The sequence below is a fragment of the Populus alba genome, chromosome 12 (assembly GCF_005239225.2).
Source record: "Populus alba chromosome 12, ASM523922v2, whole genome shotgun sequence".
NCBI lineage: Eukaryota > Viridiplantae > Streptophyta > Magnoliopsida > Malpighiales > Salicaceae > Populus > Populus alba.
The window spans coordinates 1,055,169-1,067,143 of NC_133295.1; the positions used below are offsets into that span (position 1 = coordinate 1,055,169).

At 35.0% G+C, this 11,975-nt stretch overlaps 1 protein-coding gene and 1 long non-coding RNA gene across 4 annotated transcripts; one reads left to right on the top strand and one right to left on the bottom strand.

The window, feature by feature from the left end:
* Positions 1–1,941: 1,941 nt before the first annotated feature.
* Positions 1,942–5,619, top strand: LOC118046686 (uncharacterized). Of its 2 annotated transcripts, none has more exons than XM_035055668.2 (3): positions 1,942–3,016; positions 4,944–5,017; positions 5,121–5,619. In XM_035055668.2, the coding sequence occupies exons 1-3, from the start codon at positions 2,192–2,194 to the stop codon at positions 5,263–5,265; spliced, it is 1,044 nt and encodes a 347-aa protein (XP_034911559.1). In that variant the 5' UTR covers positions 1,942–2,191; the 3' UTR covers positions 5,266–5,619. The 2 variants fall into 2 exon arrangements, with proteins under 2 accessions (XP_034911559.1, XP_034911558.1); XM_035055667.2 differs by having other exon boundaries at positions 1,944–3,016; positions 4,938–5,017.
* A 2,783-nt stretch (positions 5,620–8,402) lies between these two features.
* LOC118046688 (uncharacterized) lies at positions 8,403–11,551 on the bottom strand. Of its 2 annotated transcripts, XR_004687217.2 has the most exons (4): positions 11,429–11,551; positions 11,004–11,095; positions 9,892–10,635; positions 8,403–9,758 (listed from the first exon to the last, which is right to left on the bottom strand). It is a non-coding gene; the product is annotated as an uncharacterized lncRNA (long non-coding RNA). The 2 variants fall into 2 exon arrangements; XR_004687216.2 differs by having other exon boundaries at positions 8,405–9,758; positions 11,004–11,551.
* Between the last annotated feature and the right edge of the window lie 424 nt (positions 11,552–11,975).

Consider the following 11,975-nt stretch of genomic DNA (forward strand, 5'->3'; position numbering starts at 1 on the left):
GATCCAGGTTATGAGACAAGAACCACCTTATAAAAAAAAATCATGAATCTCAATTTATAACCAATCCAATAATGAAGATTAAAATAATTTTTTTTTAAAAGACCTAAAGCGAAAAATAACAATAAAAAAATAGGATCAAATTTGAAATAAAAATAAAATGGCAGGACACCTTTTTCTTTGGTAAAGCAACATGAAACTCTAGGAGAGAAGATAAAAAAGAGAGGAGAAGAAAAAAAAACTTGCGTTACTATTTTTTTTAATCATTACACGTGTCACATCACTAGGAAATGCTTGCTGCGATGCTTTCAATGTAACTATAAACAATGAATTTTCATCATCGAAGGTAGATACATATACTAGTTAGCCTTCGCATGCTGATTTGTGTAACACACGCACCATCTAAGTTGCCCTATTCATTTACCCTAGCCCACCATATTTGTTTGAGTTTCAATTTTGATTCATCAACACTTAATTGCTCCACATCAATATAATGTTATTTTATTTTGCCTGACTTAGGATCATTCAAATGCTAGAATTTTTCCTTGACATTGGGAGAATTTTATATTTAAAAAATCAAAACAAACTATCAAGTGAGATCCTAAATTAAATCAGTGTGAATGGATTAAATTAGAAAAAAAAATTGACCGATAAAAAAAAATCTTTCCTCAACTTTGAAAATAAATCTTTGATGTTAGCAAAAAATAAAAGGATTGGACATTTTTTTAAGCTTAAAATCCAGCCCTCGAAGTTCTAATTCTTTCAAATCAATAAAATTAAATTTTATTATTTCAAATTATGCATCAATCAAGTGGAGAATTATTTCTTGACACTACTAGGTCTCCATACACAAACATAAAAACAAATCACTGATATTAATCTGAAATTAATGCAATGGTAGAGAAAAATAAAATAAAATTAAGAAACTAAATTGAAAAAAAAAACCCTAGTTTTGTTTCGGTCATCTGCTCACAAGTGATGTGATCACCTCCTTTTCTTTTTCTTCAAGTTTTGTTTATTTTTGGGACTTATCAATTTGCTATAATTAATTTTGTGCCATCCAATGCAAAAGAGTGTTGTCTTCCTAATTAACGAGTGGATCCATGCAAGCACATTGACATTAATTATCACATTAATTGCTTTTTCATAAAATACAATTAAAGATAAAAATGTTTATGCTTGATGTAATGTGACTCACCATTTCATATCATACACACATGATCTTAACATCATTACATTATGCAATCCAAAATTGCAACTTTTGGTTTGCAGCTGTGACAATTACATCAATAACAAAGTAGCTTTTTTTTTTTTTTTCAATAATTGATTAGAAATCTTTATATTGTATTTCATGCTAATATTTTTTTTTGATATATTGTCATATATTTAGATAAAATTTAAAGTTATTAAATTCAGTTTAATCTGTTATTAGACTCAAGGCTTGAGTTAGGAATTTGATAAATTCATTTGAATAACCCAAATCAATTTAAAATGATGTTGTTTTAAATTTTTAAAATAATAAAAGTGATATCATTTTTTTTTTTAAATCAAACTAAGTTTTGATTATGTTGATTACGAGTTTACCTATAAGATTAATCAAGTTAATTTTAAATTGAATTTTTTAAAAACCAGATTAAAGGTTATGTTAACCTGTCAAACTAGATTAAGATTAATACCCGTGTTAAAAACAACATGTCTATATTGATATTATCAAACTTGATCTAGCTTTTCACTCGATGAACAACTTGAGTAATAAATTCAGTCAAAACAATAAAAAATATTATTTTTAAAAGAAAAACGAACATTATTGTCAAAAGAAATCTTCAAATCACAAATTCAGTCAAAACAATAAAAAGCACAAATATATTTTACGAAATAAATCTTCAAAGTGATAACTTTTGCTTTTGCCAAAACCAATTCAAAGAGTTCTTGGTTACATTTTATTTTCTCAAAGGCTTCCAAAAATGCACCAAGTGGCAACCAACAAAAGTTACAAAACTATGCTTATGGTTTATCCCATGGGCAAATCTACAAGAACTCTTTCTTCCCATCAGTGGCAGCCACCGCCACCACCACCACCCACCAAACTTATCGTAGTTCAGTCTCAAAAAGCTCTCATCTCTCTCTCATTCCCTTCAAGATTATTACAGATCGAGAATCTCCTCAAATCCCATTAAACCAAGCCAATCAATCAATGTTGTGTTCAGTTCAAACCAGCAAGTCCAGTTCAAACTGGTTAGACCGGCTCTGGTCCAACAGAGGCTTCAACAACAACAATGATAATGACCCTTCTGTTCCAAACCCATCAAGTTCTCCAACTACCAATGCCTCAAACTCTGTTATCAACTCAAACTCTGAGTCAACTCACTCTGACTCAGATCAAATCAAAGTTACAGCAACAACAGCGACAGCAACAACCAGGGAGATTTCTTCAAGTGACAATAAAGATTTGTTCTTTATAATGAACAATGTTCTTTCAGACCTCTTCAACATGGGAGGTGTCAGTGACCCAGTTGAGGAAAGTTCAAGATTTTCCAGGAAAAAGGAGAAGGTTCCTAGAAAACAAACAAAACCCAAGTTTTGTTTCATTTCAGGGAATAATAGTGGTAATGATTCTTTAGATTGTGTGCGAAAAGACCAGAATGTCCTTGCTGCAACAGGGTCATTGAATTCTGATAAGAATTCTAATAATGTGGATTGTGGGGTTGACGATGACGATGACGATGAGGAGGATGTTGAGGAGGAGACGGGTTTTGGTGTTGGTGGTGATAAAGAGCTAAAAGGGTATTCAAGAAGTGAAGTGACTGTAATTGATACAAGTTGTCAAGTGTGGAAGTTTGATAAGTTGGTGTTTAGAAAGAAGAATGTGTGGAAAGTTAGAGATAAGAAGGGAAAATCTTGGGTGTTTGGGAGCAAGAAGAGGAAAGGAAATGACTTGGAATCTGCTAATGGAAATGGTGCTAAGAAGAAAGCTAAAGTTTCAAACTTGGAGGTTGGATCGTCTAAGGATGTCAATGATGTGAGTTTATTTGTTTTAGTCTTGTTTGTGTGGGGTAGGGAAATTTTACATACGGGTTTCATGTTTTATGGCTGCATAACTTGTTTCAGATAAATATATAGTGACTTAATATTGCTAGGTCTTAACTTGTGCAGCATTTGAGCTCCTTTCTGTTTTCTTGACATGGTCTTTCAGTATTGCATGTGTAAGATAAGTTGATATTGTTGAGTCTAGCATCAGTATAAATTGTCGTGGACTATGGCGTTGAAACTGCAGCGGTCAGCTTATCTACATTCATTCCTATCATTGCAATGGATCGACTAAACCGTGCTATCACATATCGCAAAAGAGCATATGCATTTTGCCACAGTTTAGCCTCTCATATTACATAAAATATTCACCCGTCAAACTTGAATAGTTTGATTAGTGCTAAAGCACAAATCAACATCTTTATTTCATTAGTTCTAGCGAGATAATCGTGCCTCTTAGCATGAAAGTTGCTCTCTTTCAAAATATTGCAGTGCTGATAAAGTAGAAATCCTTGAGTGTGACTTTGATGTCTGAATATGAACTTTTGATTGTCAATGACTGTATAAATGCTCCTAGCTTGTAATTGATTCTAATGTTGCAACTGCTTCCTCTAAAAAGCTTGATGTTTACATGATAAAGATGTTGCCTTTATTTTATGCTTATATGTCTGCAATGGTCTTAAAGTTTCCAATTTAGTGGACTTCCTTGTTGGGATTAGGTTTATCTGTCCGATTTACCTCAATGATTTAGAAATTCGTTCTATGTTTCTAGAGGCATATTATAAGGAAGAAATTTTATGTTCTTCAATTTCCTAATTTTCTGAACTTAGAAGGTTATGTTCTGAGAAGACTTGGTGGGTTCGGGCCTTTGCCTGATAGAACATGTTCAACAAATGCAATGATCTATTTGGCTTTCCTAATTAGTTGGTGTTTGCATCACATGAAGGTTACAATGCGCTAAGATCAGTTGTATTCGTTTGGGAATGCAAATCCTAACCTAATTACAGTTGCAGACTCATTTCCTTGAAATGATTTACTCACCCTTATGATCCGTTTACTGGCTACCTCTTTGTATTAATTTGGAACAGGGGCTATTTTTTCCTATCGAAGCAGTCTTGTAGGTTAGATTCATCCATTTATTGATAAATCTTTTCCAAAAGATGCAGAGGCTAACAATTTTTCAGCAACTAGTTCTTTGCGGTACAGATTTTCTCGTGTGTGAAGTAAATAGGCATAGGATATTATAAATTATGATCATAAATATCTGCCACCATCTCGATTCTTTTTACTGGAACAAGTAGTTATAGCATTTTAATAGTATCACACTGCCTTGCACTTTACCATTCTCCACTCAGTATAGTACTGATTAAGTTTTCAGTTTTCTTTGTTTGGCATTGTTATGGTTATGGTAACGTTGTAATCTGCATCTACTTGTCCAAAGACTGCAAATGGGTCTAAGTATCCTTTTTCTTTCTGTATGTTTGGACTTATTTTAGAACTGCATACGCAGCATACCTTTCTGAAAGCTTTTAGGAAGCTAAAGATTGCTATAGCAAACACCCATTGAAGCATCCCTTTTCTTCCTGCTTATTTGCTAACCTCCATGTTCAGCAATGTTATGGCTATGCTTTTGGCATTTGGCTTGGACTGAGTTCAGTCCAACAGTGTAAAAGTTATAGTATTTTGTATGGGTTTTTCCTGAATCAAAGTATGGCAAGCAAGAGTTGACCAACTATGTTATCTCTCTTTCTCTGCATTGCTTGTATTCATTTCATTTTGAGATGTTTGGTGCCTCAGCTGGTAATGCTGACTACAACAGCATGCCAAATGATGGTATGAAAGGGGAAGCTTTGATCAGTCTTCAAGTTATGACCGGAGAGGTGCTAATGTTATGTTTATTCTTCCTTGTGTAGGTTCAGAAACAAGAGGATGAGAGAAGGGAAGAGGAACATAAACAAATGCCAGAGGATCTTAGCCAAGTTCCCAAAAAGAGGTAAATATAATTGCAGGCCTTGTGCTGCTTCTCATAATTTCACATTGTTTGATGCTTGAATTCACATGAGAGATGCATTTTTCTCTTTTTGAATGTCTTGCAGGTTCCATTTTTCAAGATCGCCCGAGAAATCTATGAAGAGTGGCTCATCTGTAATTCTTATAAAAACTATACCTACGAGCAACAAAAGTGGGAAGAATATTACCAAGAATCGTCTCAAGGACACTCAAAGAAAGAACAAGACTTGATGGATTTGTTCTAAACTCCTGAATTGATAGCTGCAAGTTGTCTGCAAGATCAAATCCTTTACATTTGTCTACAACGCCTCCTGCTGCTGAAGCTCTTGGATCTGAAATGGTTTCATTTGTCACACTCCCCCCTGAAAGAGGTAACAGAATTCGGGGTTTGAAACTCAAGCTCACAATTACCTCAAACCCTGATTCTAACCCCTGATTGATTGGACATGGAGCGAAATCATTATTATTTGTATCTCGAGTATTTATAACATCCTTCAGTAACATTCAATATTTCGTTACAGGAAACTACAGTGTATTATTCCATCTTTTCATCAATATGAACCTATTCCAAATTCCCCAGTTTAACTTAGAGCAGTGTGTGTACATTTTACCAATGATTAGGTTTCTCATGCCCATGACTACCAATACTTGAAACCTAACTGCATGCAACTATGTGCTTATACCCAATTCACCAGAGTAGTAGCAGAGCCAAATAGAGCAGTGAAGCTGAAGCCACTGTCAAAACCTTCAACTTCCATGGCCACAAGCTCATCCAAAGGGAATATTTGAACGAAGACAACCATGCTCGCAACAGCAAACCCCATTATTTTCTTCTTCAAGTTCTTCCTTTCTATTGCAAACAACAAACACATCACCAACAAAGCTTCAATCTTTAGCTACTCCATTTGCAACTCTCTCGATCCATAAAAAGCCAACTCTAGTAAACTTATCTAAAGCATCAAGATTCTTAGGACCTGTGGGTTTTTCACTCACTAAACTCCTAGTCCAGTACAGCTGCCTCGACTTGCCTGCCGTTTTGCAGATTGAAGTTGGTGAGCTGTTTTCATTCTCAGAGACCTTTTGTCAAACATGCTGTGCATATTATGTTCAGATACACATTTCCATGTAGCTTATCGTTTCTTGTTGCTTCACGATTGATGTGTTCGTTATTTGGAGAAATGGGTTTTAATGCGAAAGAAAATGGGTTACTGTTAAGCAGAACCCAGGTCCAAAGTTTGCACCTTTTGATTCTATACGAGACCATGTTTCCAGTTTAGATTAGCCGTTGAACTATTTCGCGTAATTGTGAAGTGGCCGGATGTGTTTAATAGCTGATGAATTGATCCGTTGATATGTTTTGTGCTTAATGAATTAGAAGGAAAGGTCGAGCCAGCGTAGCTTAGGCTCCTTTTGATTGCCACTGTGCCAAGGTTCTTGGCTGGTTTTGATGAAAAGGCTAAGCTGTTGATTGATCATGGAATTACTCAAGAAAACAATGTGAATTTGTCTAAGGCTTTGTTCCTTTAGTCTATTGAAGAAATTGATAGGATGGCTACATTCTTGAGCTGGTTTGGTGGGATTGACATGATTTGTCAGGCGGTCATTGTTTCTGAATTTTGATTTGGATACTCAGTTGATTCCTATAGTGAGTTGCTCAGGGAGAATAGCGGCGGGGACGAGGATGCTGCAGGGATTGTGTTGCGTAAACTCCCCGCCATTTTAACAGTGTGAAGCATACAGCAGGTCATGTTGAGGTCTTGAGATCCTTTGCTGGCCTAACTTATCCACAAATACTCAAAAAATTTAAGTTACAGTATGACTACAAATATGCAGGTTGCTACCTTCATTTATGTTTGCAAGAAAGATATAAAAATACGAGGTACAACCTCTATTGAAATTGTATTGCAATAAAAAAATAAATATAAAACTGTAATTATAAGTAGTGGGACCTTCACAAAACCACAGAGTTTATTGGATTTTAGAACAAAAACTTATATCTCTAAAAACATTTCTAGAAAATAGAAAATGTATCCTCAAATTTTATTGTTGTCAAGATGAAGAACTTCCTATATTTTTCAGTTGATGAAAAAAAATGGTATTTCCCCTTGAAATTAATTGTCATTGAGGTAGAAATATCCCAAGCGATTCCCCTCTAAAAATGTTGAAGATATAGTGCTTTAAAAGTTGTTCATGCCTTGATGAAAAACTGAGAGGTTCTTGCTGAAGGTGCCTAGACATTGTGGACTAGAACCACTCAAGCTGCGTCTCTAAAACAGTAATTTCATACCATTTTATTCAATCTAAAAACTGTGTTTAAATTTTCTTTTTCTTGAGCCGTAGATATGTTTTGGAGCTCAAAATCTTAAATATGAGATTATGTATCCGTTCTTATGAATATATCATCAACTTTTCTCATTTAAGCAATGCTCATGTATATAAATCTCATCACATTTATGATCGATGTCCACAAATTGTGTGACCATCGAGCAAATCAGATATGTCCAATTAGTACGTGAGAAGAAAAATCTGCAAGGAATTTTTTTTTCAAATCAATTAAGTGAAATAAAAAACTGATCAAGAAAGTCATCTTCACCTTCTTATGTCCACTTCAATCCAATCCCATCTACAGTTGTACAATAAATTCAGTTGTACACCAGTCAACGTGTTCTTGCAGTAACATTGCTGAGCCACTACCAGAAACGAAGCAGCTTACTAATGGAAATTGGAGTTCCAAGGTTCTTGCACTCAAGATTCCCAAGTTGCTGTTGGATTGTTAGTCCTAAAAGATCTTTCTTTTTCACCGTCAACAAGAAAAACCAATCTTCGTTTGGCGTGTCCTTTTCCTCCTTCACCTCCATGTCATCGGAACTTAAATATATTGTCCAGCAAGTGGTGCTGAACATGGAACTGAAGGTTGAATTATTCAATTGCAAATATTTCCACACAAGTAGGTCCCTTAGTTGATGACTAAACAAGAGTGAGTGTTGGAAACCCGGAAATATTAATTTCCAAAGTTGACATTTTTGTTGAGAGCAGATAATATCCACCACATTTGCAGCAAGTCTACGTGCTAATAAATACAGTTTGTGCTCTAACTAGAACTTCCTTTGTAGCTCGTCTGATGGTGATGGGAACTGTTCTTGAGAACATCCACCCCTCTATCTTGTTGGCTTATAATCTTAATACTAATTAGATCTTCCTTTGCATGCACTGATAAATTATTACTGTTATTATTAACAAGAACAAGGGACTGCTTACTTGAAGGGTTATACAATTTATGTGTTTCTCGGGAAAAAAGAAGCATTTCATAGTTTAAAGAATAGGAACGCATTGGACATTAGAGGCTGGCAATTCACACAACTGCAGACATTACAAATAAAAAACATTGCAAAATCGATTCATTGACATATGAAACTTCCCAGGAAAAGGCATTGGTTTTTTTATATAGAAGAAACATCTAATCTTGGTAATGAAACGGTTAGCTGGTTAAAGTAAGCAGAACTTACAGTGGAAAAAAACAGACAGTGCTCAAAAGTTGCAGTAGATTCCATGGAGCACAAGATCAGAAGAAAAAGGTCGTTGATGGAAGAAATAGAATCTCAGAAGCAGGCATTCTCCCTAAAATGATGAAGCCCACCTCGTTATATTTGGTAGTTGATGCGAACCAAGATCTAGATAGTGCCCAACTCTCAAAGTTTTCCTGAATGCGTGAGATTTGTTCTTGAGTTTCAACTTTGACCATCCATTGCAGTCAATCTCTGAATCCAGAGAATCTTCAGATCACTCATATTCCAACTCTCTTTTCAGAGGCTTGCAAGTTCTATTAACTGATGCTGATTATTTCAACAAAGCTGTGACTCAGACACTGCGACACTGCTTGAGAAGCTAGGTTGCAATGTTGCTACTGTTGCATCCGGGTTTGAAAGCCTTAGTGCTCTTGGTCAAGCTGCATCTTCTTTCAAAATACTTCTTTTGAATATTCAGAAGCCTGAGATGGATGGATATGAAGTCGCAATGAGAATCTGGAAGTTAAGAAGTCGTGTTTCGCCATGATAGCAAGTTATGATGATGATGTGTCGGACTAATGCTTGCAGATTGGAATCAATATCATTCAGAAACCAGTTGTTCTAAAAGGAATTTCCTATGAGCTTTGAAGAGTCCTGGCAAACAAAGTTGTTCGATGAACATTATGTCAAAAAACTGCCGTAGCTTTGATTTTTTCAGAGCAGTTTCGGGGTCACAAATGAATAACCAGACAACATTTAGCCTCTCCAACCCCTACCAATCTTCTAGCGTAGAGATCTTTACATATACAACATTTACAGTCACAATGAATCGATGATTTACAAATTTTGATTGCCATTTTCTTGATTGACAGAGCTTTATCTTCCTCGCAGCTACGAGTAGCTTAACCTATTGGAAGTCTTTTCTATAACACTCTCTAAAGAAAACATGACGGCATGCAGCTTGATCACCGAGCAAGCATACAATGGCCAAGAACAGAGAAAAGGAAAGTCCAGCAGAGTCAGGAGCTGAACTACCCCCTTTGTGGGAAATCAGTTTTCTGTTCCCCTTGAATGGTTGTGTAGATGGATCTGATACACTCGGTATTCTTGAAACACTACCCCTCCCTTTCTTGGCATTTGGTCCCAACACCTCTATCATGTATTTCCAACCATCAATAGGTCTTCTCCTGCTAGATATGCGATCCTTGATAAAACTAGCTATCAGCAAGCAGTCACAGAAAAAAATTTTAGTTTAGCAGAAAGGAGATGATGACTTGGCTGAAAAGTAGATTCATTGCTAAGAGGAGCCTGAGAAAAAAAAAAACATAATGGCATGACAACATCAATTCACCTGAAATTTGCGGTATGCTATTCGATGATCAAATTCTTGGAAGAGAGTATCTTCCTCCCTCTGACATTTCCCATATATCTCCATCTTGTGCCTTCGTTGTTGTTTCCCAACCATCAGGCTTGCTTTTAAATTCGTAAGAGCTTGGGATCTTTGTGTTGTCCAAGTCATTAATGGCGGAGTCAAAATTACGTGATAAGATATCTATTAGAATCTGTAAGTTTAACAAAAGGAATCTACGTTATATTCCAAACTTGCCAGTAATCCTGGACAAGCTTAAAAGATCCTGGAATTCAGTAGGGCTAAAAAGGACAACAAATTTCTTCTCTAATTTTCTAAACTTCATAGAGGACCTATAACATGAGACTACCTGAATAATCTAGCAGAAAACATTTTATCACACTTACTACAAACAAAATGCACCAAATTCTTAGTCCATTCAAATTCAAAACAGCTTTTAGGGAGCTGTGTTGGATTCTTGAATGGGAAGGAAACATAGCCTTATTACTTCATGGTCATGTAAGTGATTTTGTTCTCGATTTTATTTTTTGTTCTCTATCCCTGTGGATGAAGAGAAATTCACACCCTTTTCCTATGGAGCCCTGTTCTTAACCATCAGATCCTCCGGCAGCAACGCTGTTTCTCATGCATCATTCCATTCATCCTCTTTTTTGGTAGAAAATGATTGAAAAATCGGCCTACTCCATTTATTCTCCAGAACCAACCCATAGTCACATTTCAAGTACACTGCAAATACAATCAAAACAAGAAAAATTCCAACTTTCGCCAAAGATGTGAACCGGCAACTAAACTACATCACACATAATAGAAATTAAACTTTATTCCAACAATTGATCCAGTAACATAATGAATCAAAACCACATCTTCAAAAATCACCAAGCTCTATATGACAGAACTAATTGAGAGAGATGAGTATGTTAGCAAATCAAGAAAAAAGTGAACTTTCAGAGTGTAGATAAATGGTGTTTAAAGATTGATTTAAGTGAACAGTAAAAAAACTAAGATCCACCAAATCTGAGAGATGTATAGAGAGAGTTTTTGACCAAACCAAAAAAGCCCATGAAATGAAAGAAGAGAACAAGTGAGAGAAATACCTTCAAAAAACCCCCAACTTGGAGACAATGACTCAGTGAGTCGGAGCAGTTCAGGTCCAGCTCTGGTGAACTTGGAAGGAAGCGTTCTGAAGCTACAGTACAAGACAAGAGTTAAAGTATACAGAGAAGAGAACAATATGAGAAAGCCCAAAAGCTATACAACATTTGAGTGGATAGCTCAAAGTATACAGGGAAGAGAACAATATGAAATGATGACATTGAAAACGCTAAGTAATGTTAATGATAAACTTAATCAGTAAATTGATAATGAGTTCGTTGTTATTAAGCAATAGTAAGGGAGTGTTTTATATCTTTGTAAACCAAAATATTTTTTTTTTTAAAACTTGCTTTAGGGGCTAAATGGATAAAATAAAAAAGTTTAGAACTATATAAATGGAAATCTTTCTCTTTTCTAAACAACTAACCACTTGAAAATCTGAGAGGTCTTAGCAGAAAAAGAATCACAAAGAGAGCAGAGAAGGAAGCTAGAGAAACAGAGCAGCAGTGAAAAAGACATGAACAGCTTGAGTGACTTAGCAGATAATAACATGCCGACCATTAGTCAATCTTTAATTTATTTCTTTTCTTAACCTTTTTTGTTTTTGTCATTTTATTTCTATCATCGTCACTATACATCCCTTATAAAAATAAAAATAAAATAAAATAAAAAATTCTATTACTATTAACCTATATTTTATTTAAATTAAATTATATTCCAATCCTCAATTGTTTTTAATGATACATGAAAGAATTACATAGTGGTTTTAATAATCTTGGCTTATATAGGATTATTTTTAAAAATATCCATCATAATTTTAATATTATCTTTAAATATGAATATCGAACTCATAGAGATTTTTATTTTAAAATCTTCACAAGTTTAAAGAGGCATGTTTAGGAAACAAATCAAAATAATATATTTTGGATCAAAATCTAATCAATACAATCATCATCTATGGAGGAAATCAAGTG

What these genes read in the sequence shown, in the direction of transcription:
- LOC118046686 (XM_035055667.2), top strand. Translation starts at nt 2,192, where the DNA reads ATGTTGTGTTCAGTTCAAACCAGCAAGTCCAGTTCAAACTGGTTAGAC. An exon ending in CGTCTAAGGATGTCAATGAT is followed by an intron (nt 3,017 to 4,937) that starts GTGAGTTTATTT and finishes TTCCTTGTGTAG; the next exon opens with GTTCAGAAACAAGAGGATGA. An exon ending in AGCCAAGTTCCCAAAAAGAG is followed by an intron (nt 5,018 to 5,120) that starts GTAAATATAATT and finishes AATGTCTTGCAG; the next exon opens with GTTCCATTTTTCAAGATCGC.